The following is a 16,054-nucleotide window of genomic DNA, read 5'->3' on the forward strand; positions in this document are numbered from 1 at the left end:
CGTGCTGAAAATGCCATGTGCTAAGCTCAGTGTGCTGGTCTGTAGGCCAATCTTATTATCTCCCCTCTTCAGCTTAGAAACCAAGCTGATCTTGGGAACCAGCACATTTATAAACTGTGACACTGCACTGAGGCTCCTCTTCCACCTCCCGTGTGTTCCCTGCCCGAGGTACAGATGAGGCACCCCTTTATTCCAAAGCAGATTTGGTAAGGCACAGCATCGTATGTGCTGGGCTGTTGTGTGAGGCTGTGGCACTGCCAAGGGCGGGTGAGACGTTTCTGTCCTCTGGTGCTGAAAGACAGCAAATGCGGGAGGCACATGGAATTGTCTCAGCTGAGCAATGAACACCTTGCCGTGCCCTGCTCTAGGTGCACGTCTGCTCCCACGGGCTCCAGGTGCTGAGGGCACCTCCTGGCCGGGCTGGAGGAAGCCGAGGGTCACTGAGCCTGGCTGGTACTCGGGAGGGGCAGGCAGAAACCCAGCACAACTCGGTGAGCATCGCTGCCACCTGCCCGGTGGAATGTGCTCCGCTCCCAGCCAAGCCTTCAGACGTTCCAGGGGAGAAGCGTGAGTGCGCTACTACTCCTGATATTTTTTTCCCTTTTTTTTAATGCGATCACGTTATGGTACGGCCTTTGGGAGGGGCTGGGTGGAGGCGGGCAGGGGACCGTCCTCCGCCTGGATCGCCGTCCGCCCAGGGGGATGGAGTTTCCAGAGCATCCCCTCCCTCCATCCCGTCGGTCCCGTCCCGTGGCTGCGCTCCCCTGGGGTGGCGGCTCCCCGCACTTGGCCCCGCCGCAGCGAGGCCGGGCGGGGCGATCGCCGCGCTTTCCCCGCGGGGCTGCACCGAGTGCCGGCCGTGCCGGGAGCAGCAGCACCGCCGCCTCTGCCCCGACAGCAACCTGCACGGCTGGGAATAAAAAATAAAACCCTCGCTCCCCGCCGCCAAGGGAGGGCGGTCCACACCGCGGAGCTTTCCTCCGCCTCGCTTTTTTGTCGGTTTTTTTTTCCGTTTTCCCCTTTTTTCCTTCTCCAGGAGGAGAACGCCCCGAGCGCGCTTTCCGCGCAGTCCCGGGCTCGCCCGGCCGCGCCGAGGGGCCCCGGGCGCCGCCGCCGCGCCGGAGGGGCGGGATGGCGTGGTCAGCCCGCTGGGTGCTGTGCCTGTGCCTGGGATGGGGCTGCCTATGCCTGGCTCTGGGCGACGCGCTGCGGCCGCGCCGGCTCGGGCTGCGGCGCCGCGCTGCTCCGGGAGCCGTGCGGGCCGGCCGCGCCCGGGCCCCCGCAGGTGAGGACGGCGCGGGGCAGCGGCGGCCCGGGCGGCCGGCGGCGGCCGACAGAGTGGCGGAGCACATGCTGCGGCTCTACGAGCAGTACCGTGACCCGCCGACACCGGCCGGGCCGTGGCTCCGCCGGGGAAACACGGTGCGCGGCTTCCGCCCGCTGCCCTCAGGTGAGTGCGCTCCGCGGCCGGGGAAAGAGGGCAGCACCGCGGGGTCAGAGCATCGCTGGGGTGGGGCCCGGAGAGCGCGGTGGAGGGGAGAAATGAGAGAATTGGAGGAGTATCCCTTCCTGCGGGGACTGTCGTGTATTAGGTTATGTCCTGTACTTTATTGCCTTACTACTTCTGCTCTGCATCGGGCATCACTGTCATCAGGATAGCTGAGTACAGTGCGAGGGAGGTGGAGTAATTAACAGATCTTCTCCGGAGTCCCCCGTGTGTTAGTGGTGTTCTGCACCTGTAGCTTCTGTTGGAGCCAAGGGCTGATCTGCGCCTGACGGAGCCGTGCCATGGTTTGGGGTTTACTGACAATGAGATGCAGTGGCAAATGAGGTCAGTTGAAGCATGACTTAGGTGTCATAAATACTTCATCTTGGCATCTTTGGAAGGGGCGCTTACATCTCTCCGTGAATACACACTGGCATGCACAGGTAGATGGGTGAAAATGTAAAAACATTTTCTGTAAGGGAGGGGGATGTGTTTAACATGCCAGCATCTCAAAAGAACCATGTCCTAGCAGAAAGAGAAAAGTCACTGTCTTGGTGCTAACCCTAATCCTTCCCTCTTGTGGTTTTTGTGCATGTGAGCTCCACAAGGGCTAAATGGAATGGCCAGAAGCCAAAGATGAGCATCGCTGGGATGTCCTTCCCTTATCTGCTGCACCCAAAACCTTGCTGTGTGTGGGACAGCTGTCAGGGCACACAAAGAAGCCCCATTTGCCAGTCTCTTGCTTTTCTTTACACCAGTGTGCTGACCCAGTGGCTTTTTCTTAGACAAGCATCAGTAAAAGTGAGAGCTGTCTGTGAGGTTCAGTGACTTGCTTCAGGTCCTTCCTATCCTAGGAAAGAGAGCTGTGAGTGGCAGGCTCCCTTGCTTCTTCAAAAGCAACAATGTCTTTTATAAGGCAGCTCTGAACAGAGATCAAATACAATGAGGAATGAGTTGCTTGGTGTCTTAGGTTTCAACTCTGCAAGTTTCTCTGTCCACAGGAGAGGCTTTAGAGGAGTACTTACCCTGGGTTTGGAGCATTGAGAGCCAGGACTCTGCCCAGCTGCTGCTCTTTCTGAAGAGCTCTCTTGCCTTTCTAACGTGGCTTGTTTGCTTCGTGAAGTCTCATGTCCCTGACTCTCACTGACTTAAGCCTACCAAAAGAGGGGAGGATGTAATATTCACTACAGCCCCCTCCCTCCCAATAAAAGGAGAGGTTGTTAATCACCCTAGCAGAGCAATATTTGCTCTGTTACAGATATCTGATTAAAGCCATTTATTGTTCTAAACCTAGAATGTTGTTGGTTGAAATCCCATCTCTGTGGTCTTTCTGATTATATTAGTACTCTCACTTGATGTTGAGTGGCAGCAGTCCTATAAACACACTGCTTGCTAATCCTTTTCCTCCTCCAATACTTTCACAGATCGAGTGCCAAAGCAATAAATTGGTTTTAAAATTGTTGACACTTTAATAACTATTTATGCAAAATATTTAACCATTTAGCTGTTGTCTTTCTCTTGCTGTTGGCAGCAGCAGCAGCTTATTTTGTGTGGTTATTGATGGCAGAAAATCTGTTTCCAGAAAGCCCTTATATTTGATGTTCCTCAGGGTGGTGGGTGCAATGGAAAGACCTTTTCTGTCTTCTTCCCTTGGGCCCAACTGCCTGACAAGGCCTGCCATGAACATGGCACATCCAGCAGTATTCCCCTTTCAAGGTACTTTGTCTCTAGATCCTCTGCTTTCACTGTTGCGCTCCTTGGCTCCAAATTTCAGTCTTCCACAGGCTTCCCCATGTCCTTAATGGGATGCATCAGTTAATTTAATATGTGATGTTGCTATTGCTCCTTCACATTTTGCCAGTCCCTCTGCCAGCCCCTTCAGGACTCAGCTTTTTGTCTGCTGGGAGCAGAAGTTCCCCCAGAATTGTCCCATGTCTCCTCCATCTACAGCAAGAGGTCTTGAAGCAAATTTTCAGTGGTTTCATTTTCAGTTTAACCTTGCAATTTAGTCTGACATTTTCACGAGAGAAACTCTTCCTTTTCTGAAGCACAAATTTTCTGAGCTCTCAAGGGTAGCTGTGGAACCTTTCTGTCCTTGCTTTTCCTCTGCAGGGGCTTCTGCTTCTTCTGCAGCACATGGGAAAGGCCCTTCCCCAATCTCCCAGGTAACCCAGCAGACAGATTTTGGAGGCTCTGGAGTGTTGTGTGATGAGACCAAAAGCTCGTAGGATTGCTTGAAGCTCATCCCTGTTTCTAGTCAGAGAACAGGGGTGTCGCATGTGGCAGCTGTGGCCCTGTAACCAACAGCCAACAAAACCCAGCTAAGACTGATTGATCAAAACAAGCATCCTCATTCCTGGTAAAAGCAAGTTTCTCTTTCTGTGGCTCAGTTCTCTGAGGGGATGGGACCAGAGCTTCAGCCCCATGTGGCACTGCTTTGAAGCCTCCTGCCCTGAAATCTCTCATGCACCAGACTTCACAACCAGGCTGGACAGTTGCTTGTTTGGGCTGGGGCTTTTGGCCATTGATTTTGATGAATGTTCATGTGATCATTCAGGCAAATTTGTTTCCTGTTAATCTTGCTAAATCTTACCTGGGCGCATAATTGTACAGTTTAAATAGCCCAGGAAAAGGAACCTGTGGCTGTGACAAAACTGAAAAGAAACCCCAAGCCTGAAATCCATGAGGAGTGCAGTGAGGATGTACATATATCTTTCTCTGAGTGTTTAGTTACACTTTAGTACTGTTCTCTTTTATGGACTTAACTGCTCTAATTTGTTTCTCTGTATTTGAGTTGAGGGATGTTCAGCCTGTGATTTCTGCAGCAGCTCTTCTCACTGTTGCAGGACATTTCTGGGACAGCTCTGGTAGTCCTTGTATTGCTTTGGACAGGCCTTTTCCAGTTCTTTACCTGTGGGTGCCACAGGAGTGAGTGGTTTTCCATCCGTTGTCACTCTAAAAAGACATATAGGAAGAACATGAGCCACAGTGGAGCACTGAGGCAGTTCTGGCAAGGGAACTCTGGAGCTGTGGTCCTGCAGGGGTGTCTGTACACGACTGGTCTCTCCTGGAAGAGACCTGAGCAGAAATGTGCTTACCCTCAGCACTGCCTCTGGAAGTGTGCTGGTGGCTGCCCAGGCTCAGGAGTTGGAGGTCACATACAGCACGAAGAAATAAAAGAGAGCGGAAAGATAAAAGCCTCAAATGCAGATTAGGTTTGCTTCTGAAAGCATTTTTAATCCTAGCATCACTTAAGGAGCACGGCTTGCAAATGAGTCCTGACTTTGTTTGGAAGGTCCTCCTAATGGTGTTATAGTAAAGCTGTACAATCAGAAATTACTTTAAACTCTTTTTTAACGACTGAAGTTCAAGTAATTTCAGGTATTACACCTGCCCCTAGGCCAATTCTTGTGGTTTTAGAGCTATGTTCTCCTCCCTTTCCAAAGGCCTTTCTTTCCTTTGTTGTGGTGCGAAGTGCCCACGCAAACGGGGAAACGGAGCTCACCGGCTGCCATCAGCCTGTAGAAACCAGTCCAGGCCAAATGCTGGCCCCTTTGAGCACCAGAGTATCAGGGGCTCTTTGCAACAAGAGCTTTACAAATATCCAGTCAGGAGACTTGTGTTTTTTCCTTCTGCGTATTTCTTCAGTTTTGGGGTTTGCTGTTTTTTTTGCTGCACTCCTGTAAATACAATGCAAGCAGTAGCATCCTGGTATTTTTCAGGAACTTGACAAACATTAAGCTAAGATTTGGGCAGATGAGCCCAAATCTGCAAGCCTCTGAAGCAAATGGGCAGGATCTGTAGGTTTGGTCTCTCAGGACAGAATTTTCTGGCTTCTGTCACTGTGTGTCTCACAGTGGTGCCATGCATGTGAACGACCTGTGTTGGCAGTTCCCTGCCGGTCCCTGTTTCTAGAATATATTGCTTCAGCCTGAGGAGCTGTGGCATCAGAGCACAGGCTGTGCACAAGTTGCTTTTCACCCCAGTGCAATGAATCATGGCTGTGAGGATTCTGCCCATATTTATGTCTGCTGTGGATGTACCCCCTTAGCCTGCTTGGCTTGTGCCAGCTTTGAGCTAGATGTTGTGTTTAGTCTTCACACCTGCTGTGGTCCTCCTGCTTAAAATATAGAGAAAAGAGATCAAGTGGCCACTGTGCAGCACACTTAGGCTGTGCAATGTGCAGATTTGTGGGTTTCGTACCGTGAAACCCTCGTGTAAGTTAGGTCCCGGCTATGCAGCTTTGCTGTTTCTACACAAGTTGTTTATTTGAGCAGCTGATAGCTTTAGTCTGTGGTGAACTTGCTGCTGTTTTATATCAAGTTGCTAGCTGCTGTGATGTTACCTGCTTTGCTATAAGAATTAGTAAAACCAGTTTGGCACCCAGTCCTATGCCCTTTCAAAAGGGAGAACTGCATCCCATCTTTTCCTTTTGCACAGAACACAAATTGGTAACTAGGAAGCAGCAGCCAAGTAAGAGGAAGATGGGAGAAAAGAGAAAATCTGGTTTCCAAATCTGTTTTTGTTGAGGAACTTGTTCCTGTTTCCAGCTCCTAGTGAACTTTTGTACATGGGCTGTGAAGTGATGAGAACAGGATTTTACACCGGAAACGCCGATCCATTCTTAACCAGGCCCTGGCACAAGGGCACCTCTTTAAGATCTCCTTTAAATGATGGCTAATGGTGACTGTATAACTAAATAGGCCTCGTTATTGCATCCTTTTTCACCCGTGGGATAGATTTGGCAGTCCATAAAAATGTCAGGGCATCCTCTATAAAGGTAAACACACCACATGTTAGCAGATTCATTCCAGCTTATTGATGCTTGAAATCCCCCTTGTGACAGGAATCTGCCTGTGCTAACAACTTCGGTCTTGACAGACCTACTGCACTTCCTTAAAAACACATTTCTAATGCCAGTCACAGGCCTTCCTTGCAGCTGTGGGTTGGTGTGGGGAGGTGAGGAAGTGTGATCCGTGCCCCTAAGATCCAGCAGGTACAGGTACTTCAGCTGCTGTGCCAGGAGCTGGGTTCGAGTAAACAGTCTGGAATGGTTTCCAGCAAAGCAAAAACAAAGTCTTGTTTCAATGAAATGAAATTTTCCTGAGCAAAAGTTGCTTTTGTAGTTATTTTAAAGCTTCCTTGACATGCCTGTTATTTTTAAGGGTAATTTCTAGCCTGAGGAACACTTATTTCAGTGCAATGCTCACACGTGGGAGTCAGGTATTGGTGTCACACAAGTGGTGTACTGGACCCGGTGCTCCCAAATTTTGATGGAACCCCAGGTTATGCAGTTGGGTTTCTCGAGGTGGAATCTGGTGGATCCACAGATGTCTGTGCTGGCCACTAGTAACTGTTTTTGAGGTGATTTTGCAGATGAAAGATGGGAGAACTCAGAGCTGCTGAAGCTTGGAGGTGGTTGTGTAGGAAAATAGCACCATCTACTGCAAGTACTTTGTCTTGGCATAGAGCTGCAGGCTGGAATTTAGCTTTTAACCAAAACTATAGACTCCCTCTGTCTGCCCCATGCTGTCCAGAATTTCTTGATGAACAAAAGGAGCTTCCTTTTTCTTTTAATACAATATGCCAGCTTAGAAAAGGCAGGATTTTTTAAGTGGCATTGGTAATAAAAATTAAGATCAAAACTTGTCCTTCAGCATATAGCAGTGATGCAAATAATAGCTTCTTAAACAGATGCCCATGAGACACCATGAATTCTGGCTCCTGAGACTGATCTACTCAGTGCCCTGCAGAAGTGTGTATTAACCTTATTACATCCCAAAGTATGTAATAACCTTCTTACATCAGTGGTTACAAACCAAGCAGAGATCAGGTCCTCATGTATGCCTGGTGCAAGCATAATCAAGGACTGGTTTTGGCTTGAGGAATAAAAAGTGGGATAGAACTCCAGGTAAATCTAGTTCCCTAGGCATCTGTTATAGTGGTATGTGAGTTTTCAGCACTTAGAAAGTTACCTATGTGCTCTGCTGTCAGGTGAGGCTGAACGTGTAAACAAAGATTATTCCTTAGGTTATTTGGCCTTTTCACTCTTTTGGCCCTGTTCTGCTGAAGAAAACATGGAGTTTTTTTCCATAATTCCATGAAGCAGTGCATCTGCTAAGTTGGGGAGAAGGGTTCTCTCTTTCTTCCTGCTTTTTTTAATGTACTGATTGGAATACTATGACGCAAAAATGTCCAGAAGAGGAGGAAGCTGCTTGGATTGCTGGGGTAGGATGGGGCTGCACAGGGAGAGTCCAGGCGTTTGCCACACTTACCTGAGTGGCACTGGCCATTGGGATACTGCAGGCTGGAGGCACAAAACATGAAATTGTCAATGTCTGTGAAAGATGAGTACTGGAAATGATGTTTTCACTTGCCTGGGCAGGGGACTTCTTACCTTGTGTGGAGGGTGGGAGCAGTGTGGCTGGTCATCCCTAGTCCATGGCCATCTCTGTGCTTCTCATTGCTTGGACTGACCCTTTGGAGAGGCTTTTCACACGCCATGGTGTCCAAAAAGCATTTAATTCTGCATGCCCCCATTTCCATCACGTGTCAGAATGTTTCCAGCCCTTTGGGCGGGGCTGCAGACCATACCTTAGCTACACTGTATTTGAGTTTTCCCTGCCAGCCTGGTTTTACAGCCTAATATTCTGATCTGTATTTCTCTTTTCTCTGAAGGACAGACATAACTGCAGCCCACAGGGATTTTTAAAAGAAAAATTACACCTTCCTCTTGAGCCTTGCTGTTGCACTTTGTGGGGGTTAGAGTCCCCCACGTGTTCCACCCCACGACCCCTCAAATCTGGTTTTGGATTGGCTTTCTTTGGGCTGTTGGGGTTACTCTAGTACTGTCTGCCTGCCTTCAGCTGTATGATTAAATACCTTCTAACTCTGGCATGAAAACTGATAAAGTGTCCAGGATGGAATGACTAAATGTACCCAGTGTAACTGATTGCTCTAGCGGGAAACTTCAGGTGTGATTAGTGTCTGACTTAGCCAAAAGGCTGTCAGAGCAGCCCTGTGTCCCCTCTGGATGACATTTTTAGATGCCCGTATTCTTATGTGATTACTTGTTTTTCTAGGGAGCCCCGAGGGCCAGGAGGTGTACGTTTTTAACCTGACATCACTCACAGAGTCTGAAAATGTCCTGTCAGCCTCAGTGTATTATTATATTGGTGATCTGCTGCATGTGAAGTGGAACTGTTCCCAGCCCAGTGGCTGTTCCCATCACCAGCACAGGAAACCTGAAATTCAGATACACCTTTCAGTTTGGACCTTTCCTTCAGCTGGGAGCCCGGCTCGGAGCCTGGGACATTTCCTCATCAATGTCTCCTCTGCTTACCAGGATGTCCTCTCCTGGCAGTGGAAGGATATCACTCAGCTCCTGCACGAGGCAAAGCAAAACAACGAGCTGCTGATCAGCGTTAAAATGGATCTGCCCGGCCATCATCCCTGGGAAAGGGTGTCTTCCTCCCACGAGCCCTACATCCTGATTTACGCCAACGATTCTGCCATCTCCGAGCCTGAGAGCGTTGTGTCCACTCTGCGAGGACACCGTCATCCTCTGGCCAGGGTCCTTCCCAAGCCACAAGGCCACAGGAGGAGGAGACGCTCTGCAAGCGTCCTGTTGCCACTGCAGAACAACGAGCTCCCAGGAGCCCAGTACCAGTACGGGGAGGAGCAGAGGTGGGAGGGCACGAGGCCCTACAAGACCTTCCAGCCACAGCTGACAGACAGGGCCAGGAGCAAGAAGAAGCAGAGGAAGAGCCATCTGCAGAAGAGCCAGACTCTGCAGTTTGATGAGCAGACACTGAAGAAGGCAAGGAGGAAGCAGTGGAACGAGCCCAGGAGCTGCGCCCGGCGCTACCTCAAGGTGGATTTTGCAGACATCGGCTGGAGCGAGTGGATTATTTCCCCCAAGTCCTTCGACGCCTATTACTGCTCAGGAGAATGCCAATTCCCAATTCCAAAGGTATGTTGCTTTTTCACTGTCTGTTACCATAAACTGGGCATTTTGTTTGCCATGTCTGAGAGGATCCAAAAGCAATGGATCCAGGCCCACTCACTTTCAAAATATCCCATGGTTTGTAAGAGCTGGTTGCATGTGAGTAGCAGGGGAGGCTGATGTGCTCCTAGCCCTGTGACCTGGATTGATGAACTCTTTTTCAAATGTCCAGTGTCATTCTTAGAAACATTTCTAGTAGGTCCTGGAGGCTGCTTAAACCTGGGATTTGAGGCTGGCCTAAAATGAGGGGCATGCACAAGTAACAGCTGCAGGAAACATCAGTAAAGGTAGGGCTCTTGGACTCACTGCAGCCTTTCATTCCAGAGTCTTTGGTCCTGCCACAGAGAAGCCAGAGCAGTTGGTTCCAAAATATATGTGGCATTTCAGTGGCTTAGGGAGGCAAGGGAGTCTCCCTTTGAAAGTGGTTGGTGGAAGAACAGCACCCAAGGGGATGGAGCCCAGGCAAAGCAAGCTGCAGAAGGTGGGGTCCTCTTCTTGGAGGAGGAGAAGACTTGCCTAGCTCCAGCTGCAGGGTGGGCTTCAAAGCTTGGCATCACAGGATCTGCTGCTACTGAGAGTGCGTTTGCAGAGGGATACCCTGACCCTCAGGCAATAACAGACTACCCTGTGCCTCTGGGTACATCACGTTCCCTTGCTGAGGGTGAGCCCCTAGAGTTAGCAACCTGGTGGGTAATGGAGAACAGATGTGCCACCCACACCTCCAGATGTGCATGTTTTTAGCCATGCCCTGGTTCTAGCCAGCTGGTTTGACTGCTGTCCAACCCACCTGTGCTGGGAGCATGACCTGGCATAGAGCTTGTGGCCACAGAGATGTTTTCCTGTCAGAAATGAGAGCTCACAGCTGCCTTTTGTGCCCTGCTTGTAACCCAGCTGCAAGAACACCCCGCAGGGCAGTAGGTGTTCTACCTTGTGGCATGTGATCGGCAGGCTCAGGACAGCTGTTGGGCCCCCAGTTATTCTGGGGAGAATGCTGCCCAGTAGCTGAGTAAGGAAACGTGGCTGGGGGCTACCAGAGCTTTCACTTCCCTTTGAAGACAGAAATGATAATCCAAAACTTGTTTTTAAATTCCTGGCTGCTACTGCTGAGGGGTATAGGTACTCTTGGATTCAAAGCAAAGCAACAGAAATGTCTTTGATCAGCTTAGATGGGGATTTAAAACTTCATGTACTAATGTGCTGAGCAAAAGAGATGACAAGCTGGAATTCACAGTTATTCCTGCTCTTTTTGTAGGTTCATATCTAACCCTTAAGACTGACTCTTTTTTCCCAGAACCAAATCATCTCTCATTCCAGCAAAACTGCAAGTTGAACATTTGGCCAAAATGACATGGTTCTGTGTATTTCTCAGGGCCATGTGATGGGATACACACTAAGCTGTTTTGATTCCCAGACTGTGTGTGTAAGAACAACTCTAAAAGCCTAAGCAAAAGTCCCCGGCTAAAAGCTGTATCTTGTGTATTTTTCATGCTCACTTATCTCTTGTACAGATACTTGGATCAGGAAGCATTTCAGGCTTCAGAGAAAAACTTTGTGCTTTTCATTTCTCTGCATTGGTTTTTTATTTTTATGAACACCTTAAATGGCTTCTGGTTTTGTGATCAAGAGTTACCTTACCAGGCAGATTGGCTTTCTCTTCAGAGCTCTTTCTCTTCAAACCCAAGCTCTGGTGTCCCTTTTTATGAATTTAGGGAACTTTGCCCTTTGAAGTTCCTCCCCTGAGGAAAATGTCACTTTAGTGTGAAGCAGAGCTGTCTTGGAGGCTCACTTCCTCAGCAGTGCCACTGGCTGCAGATGTTCCAGCTGAGGGGTCTCAACGGGGCCCTTCAACAAAGCAATGTTATTGTAGAGTAGTGGATCCATGGCAGTGTGGGTGCAGTGACATGTTCTGCTGTGTCTTTCTCTTGCAGGCCATGAAGCCATCCAACCACGCCACCATCCAGAGCATTGTGAGAGCTGTTGGAGTCGTCCCCGGCATCCCCGAGCCTTGCTGTGTTCCTGACAAAATGTCTTCCCTCAGTATCTTATTCTTTGATGAGAACAAGAACGTGGTTCTGAAGGTGTACCCCAACATGACAGTGGAGTCCTGTGCGTGCAGATAACGCCTTGGGAGGCTGAGGGCAATGCCAGGGTGAGGGCTTGCTGTCTGGGGAAGGGGTGGGCAGGAGTCTCATCATACCTGCTTCATGTTTGCACTGCCATGCATCTCCTTTGGACAAGAAAATGTAAAGAAATCCAGTCAGTGAGAGTGGGAGCAGGATGGATTCCAAACAGCGATTCCAAGGGAAGTGAACACAATTTTCATTTGACCGTGATTCTGACCGAGACACAAGGCTTGGGAATGGCACCTGACTGTACCTGTTGGAAGTGAGAGGGGAAGGAAGGATCTGCAGATTTTTGAGACTGCCCAAAGGACATAGTGATCTATTTTTGTACAAGATGTTGGAAGCAGCACAGGCTGGTACTTCCTATCTCTGTTCTAATGGTGACTAACGGCGAGGGGAGGTTAGAAATGTAATAGTCTTCATTTTAAAGCTAAGTTTCTTGCCTTAGGTTTTAGAGTAGTTCAAGGCAGCAAAACAAATCTGACATCCTGAAAGCTGTAGGTAAGCCCAGGGGACCGTGCATCTCCTTGGTAGGAGGTTACCCACCTTGTGTGCGAGTTCCTTTCTCCTGACAGTGCTCTGTAATTGAGCCCTTGGGAGCTCAGCAGCCCCGGGCAGAGGAGCTCCAAGCACCCCTGCTGAGGGCGTCCCTCTGAATTCTGCTATAGACACTCAGCAGGCCAGGGCTGTGGAAATGCCACTCTCAGTCAGATGGCTGAATGACTTGTTCACCTCGAGTTCTAGAACAGTCTTCCAAATAATCTGTGGGCTGCCTGCTTGCAAGGGGGCTGTGGCCAGGCTGTGCAGTGGCCTCTACTCCCAGGTAACAAGGGACAGGACCAGGGGTCACAGCCTCCAGCTGCACCAGGGAAGGGACAGGCTGGACATTAGGAAGAATTTCTTCATGGAGAGGATGGTCAGGCAGTGGAAGGGGCTGCCCAACAAGATGCTGGAGTCACCCTCCATGGAGCTGTTCAGGAGGAAAGGGGCACTCAGTGCTCTGATTTAGCTGGCAAGGTGGTGATTTGGTTCTTCCATCCTCGGGGGGCCCTGAACTCATCAGCAGCAGCAGGGTGTCACTTCTGGGGCAGGGCTGGTCCCAGAGACTGGCACCCTCAGCTGAGGAGAGGCTTGTGAGTTTGCAGGATGGGTTTAGTGGCTCCTTTTTCCTTCTAAAACCAGCATTTGTAAATGATTTCTGGGGAAAGGTTTATCTGTGTACAGAGTGTCAATTTAAAAAAGTGAAAATCACCCCCAAGAAAGAAAAGTTATTTTGTATATGGAAAGAAACTTTTACAGATGCTTCTAATTTATTTTGTATCCATGGCCCTCCTAATGTATCCTCCTTTATCTCAGCACTCTTCAAGTCATGCAGTTTTCTCTGTCAGTGCAAAGATGAGCAGCCAGGACTGTAGGGGAGCTCCAAAGGACAGGAGCACCCGCAGGGTGAAGGGCATGTTTCACTGCTGATGGATAAGCTTGTCTGCTCTGTATTGTTTTCCTCCAGTCATGTGGACGTTGTGCTCAGAATTCCGGAGAAGTGGAAAATAAAATGGCTTTAAAATGAAAATCCATGTTTTCCTGTGTGGCACTCAGACGTTTCCAAGAACATTCAGGGCCGCCTGGGAGAGCCTTTCCTGAACCTCTTCTGGTGCTCAGGGCTGTGGGGTTTGTTGTGCAGAAAACATCCCAGGCTGTCTGCCAAGGGTCTGGATGTGGGTTTCCACAGTTCCTCAGAGTGGGGAAAGGCCAAGAGGCTGGTGGGAAGGGCTTCCTCCCAGGCCTGGGCAGCCTCAGGACACCTCAAGTTTTGTTTTTAAATGTTTGTCTCTTTTGCTTCCAAGCCCAGGGCTAAGCTGGAGAAAAGGTGGAGAGAGTAGCAAGTGGGACTCCCATGTTTAGATCCATCCTTGGATTCCAGGTTCTCCCGGTGGGTCTGTGCTGCCTGAGGGAAGGAAACGTTGGCAGTACCTGTTTGTTCACCTGTGCAGCTGGGAGGAGACACTGAGCATGGAATTGCAGGGAAGCTGCACTTGTGTAGTGACTGGAGGAGAAGCATCCTGCCCCACGTCCTGTGGTCATTTCCCCTCTGGATCCTTGTTTCCCTCTGTGTCTCTGTATCCCTCTGTCCTTGCTGTGTATCTGTTTTTTTCTCTGTCTTTCTCCATGCCTCACTCGTGTTCCTTTTTATTCTCTGTGGCGCTCCCCAAGACATTGTTACTCACAGGATCCTTGTGTCCTGTTCCCTGTTTCTGTTTTTCTTGCCTTTCTTGCCTTTTTTCTTGCCTTTTTTCTTGCCTTTTTTTCTTGCCTTTTTTCTTGCCTTTTTTCTTGAAAGCTATATGTCTGGTGCAGTAGAAAATTTCAGGCTCCCAGGGAGTAAATAGTTTTCTTTAAATCATTATAGTTTGGGGTTCTTTTACTCACAGGTAGCCTGAAAATTTCTACTACAGAAAGAAAAGGAAAAGAAAAAAAAAAAAAAAAGAAAAGGGAAAGAAGAAAGAAAGAAAGCCATAAGCAATAGAAACGTTCAGGCTACTTGGGGGCAAGAAAAAAGGCAAGAAAGGGGAGAAGAAAGGCAGGAAAAAAGGCAAAAAAAGGGCAAGAAAGGCAAGAAAAAAGGGAAGAAGAACGGCAGGAAAAAAGGCAAAAAAAGGGCAAGAAAGGCAAGAAAAAGGGGAAGAAGAACGGCAGGAAAAAAGGCAAAAAAAGGGCAAGAAAGGCAAGAAAAAAGGGAAGAAGAACGGCAGGAAAAAAGGCAAAAAAAGGGCAAGAAAGGCAAGAAAAAAGGGAAGAAGAACGGCAGGAAAAAAGGCAAAAAAAGGGCAAGAAAGGCAAGAAAAAAGGGAAGAAGAACGGCAGGAAAAAAGGCAAAAAAAGGGCAAGAAAGGCAAGAAAAAAGGGAAGAAGAACGGCAGGAAAAAAGGCAAAAAAAGGGCAAGAAAGGCAAGAAAAAAGGGAAGAAGAACGGCAGGAAAAAAGGCAAAAAAAGGGCAAGAAAGGCAAGAAAAAAGGGAAGAAGAACGGCAGGAAAAAAGGCAAAAAAAGGGCAAGAAAGGCAAGAAAAAAGGGAAGAAGAACGGCAGGAAAAAAGGCAAAAAAAGGGCAAGAAAGGCAAGAAAAAAGGGAAGAAGAACAGCAGGAAAAAAAGGCCAATAAAAGGCAAGAAAGGCAAGAAGAACGGCAGGAAAAGAGGCCAATAAAAGGCAAGAAAAAAAGGCAAAAAAAGGGAAGAAGAACGGCAGGAAAAAGGCCAATAAAAGGCAAGCAGAAAGGCAAAAAAGGGAAGAAGAACGGCAGAAAAAAAGGCAAGAAAAAAGGCAAAAAAGGGAAGAAGAACGGCAGGAAAAAAGGCCAAAAAAAGGCAAGAAAAAAGGCAAAAAAGGGAAGAAGAACGGCAGGAAAAAAGGCCAAAAAAAGGCAAGAAAAAAGGCAAAAAAGGGAAGAAGAACGGCAGGAAAAAAGGCCAAAAAAAGGCAAGAAAAAAGGCAAAAAAGGGAAGAACGGCAGGAAAAAAGGCCAATAAAAGGCAAGAAAAAAGGCAAAAAAGGGAAGAAGAACGGCAGGAAAAAAGGCCAAAAAAAGGCAAGAAAAAAGGCAAAAAAGGGAAGAACGGCAGGAAAAAAGGCCAATAAAAGGCAAGAAAAAAGGCAAAAAAGGGAAGAAGAATGGCAGAAAAAAAGGCAAGAAAAAAGGCAAAAAAGGGAAGAAGAACGGCAGGAAAAAAGGCCAAAAAAAGGCAAGAAAAAAGGCAAAAAAGGGAAGAAGAACGGCAGGAAAAAAGGCCAAAAAAAGGCAAGAAAAAAGGCAAAAAAGGGAAGAACGGCAGGAAAAAAGGCCAATAAAAGGCAAGAAAAAAGGCAAAAAAGGGAAGAAGAATGGCAGAAAAAAAGGCAAGAAAAAAGGCAAAAAAGGGAAGAAGAACGGCAGGAAAAAAGGCCAAAAAAAGGCAAGAAAAAAGGCAAAAAAGGGAAGAAGAACGGCAGGAAAAAAGGCCAAAAAAAGGCAAGAAAAAAGGCAAAAAAGGGAAGAAGAACGGCAGGAAAAAAGGCCAAAAAAAGGCAAGAAAAAAGGCAAAAAAGGGAAGAAGAACGGCAGGAAAAAAGGCCAATAAAAGGCAAGAAAAAAGGCAAAAAAGGGAAGAAGAACGGCAGGAAAAAAGGCCAATAAAAGGCAAGAAAAAAGGCAAAAAAGGGAAGAAGAACGGCAGGAAAAAAGGCCAAAAAAAGGCAAGAAAAAAGGCAAAAAAGGGAAGAAGAACGGCAGGAAAAAAGGCCAAAAAAAAGCAAGAAAAAAGGCAAAAAAGGGAAGAAGAACGGCAGGAAAAAAGGCCAATAAAAGGCAAGAAAAAAGGCAAAAAAGGGAAGAAGAACGGCAGGAAAAAAGGCCAAAAAAAGGCAAGAAAGGCAAGAAAAAAGGCAGAAAAGGGAAGAAGAACGG

At 48.2% G+C, this 16,054-nt stretch overlaps 1 protein-coding gene across 1 annotated transcript; it reads left to right on the plus strand.

Moving 5' to 3' along the window:
• The first annotated feature begins 390 nt into the window (after positions 1 to 390).
• Positions 391 to 13,473, plus strand: BMP3 (bone morphogenetic protein 3). The gene is made up of 3 exons (XM_071431407.1): positions 391 to 1,450; positions 8,569 to 9,458; positions 11,420 to 13,473. The coding sequence occupies exons 1-3, from the start codon at positions 1,132 to 1,134 to the stop codon at positions 11,609 to 11,611; spliced, it is 1,401 nt and encodes a 466-aa protein (XP_071287508.1). The 5' UTR covers positions 391 to 1,131; the 3' UTR covers positions 11,612 to 13,473.
• The last annotated feature ends 2,581 nt before the right edge of the window (positions 13,474 to 16,054 follow it).

This window comes from Agelaius tricolor, unplaced genomic scaffold (assembly GCF_023055355.1).
Source record: "Agelaius tricolor isolate 1412-34295 unplaced genomic scaffold, bAgeTri1.0.p SCAF_8, whole genome shotgun sequence".
NCBI lineage: Eukaryota > Metazoa > Chordata > Aves > Passeriformes > Icteridae > Agelaius > Agelaius tricolor.

What these genes read in the sequence shown, in the direction of transcription:
- BMP3 (XM_071431407.1), top strand. Translation starts at nt 1,132, where the DNA reads ATGGCGTGGTCAGCCCGCTGGGTGCTGTGCCTGTGCCTGGGATGGGGC. An exon ending in CTTCCGCCCGCTGCCCTCAG is followed by an intron (nt 1,451 to 8,568) that starts GTGAGTGCGCTC and finishes TTGTTTTTCTAG; the next exon opens with GGAGCCCCGAGGGCCAGGAG. An exon ending in GCCAATTCCCAATTCCAAAG is followed by an intron (nt 9,459 to 11,419) that starts GTATGTTGCTTT and finishes TTTCTCTTGCAG; the next exon opens with GCCATGAAGCCATCCAACCA.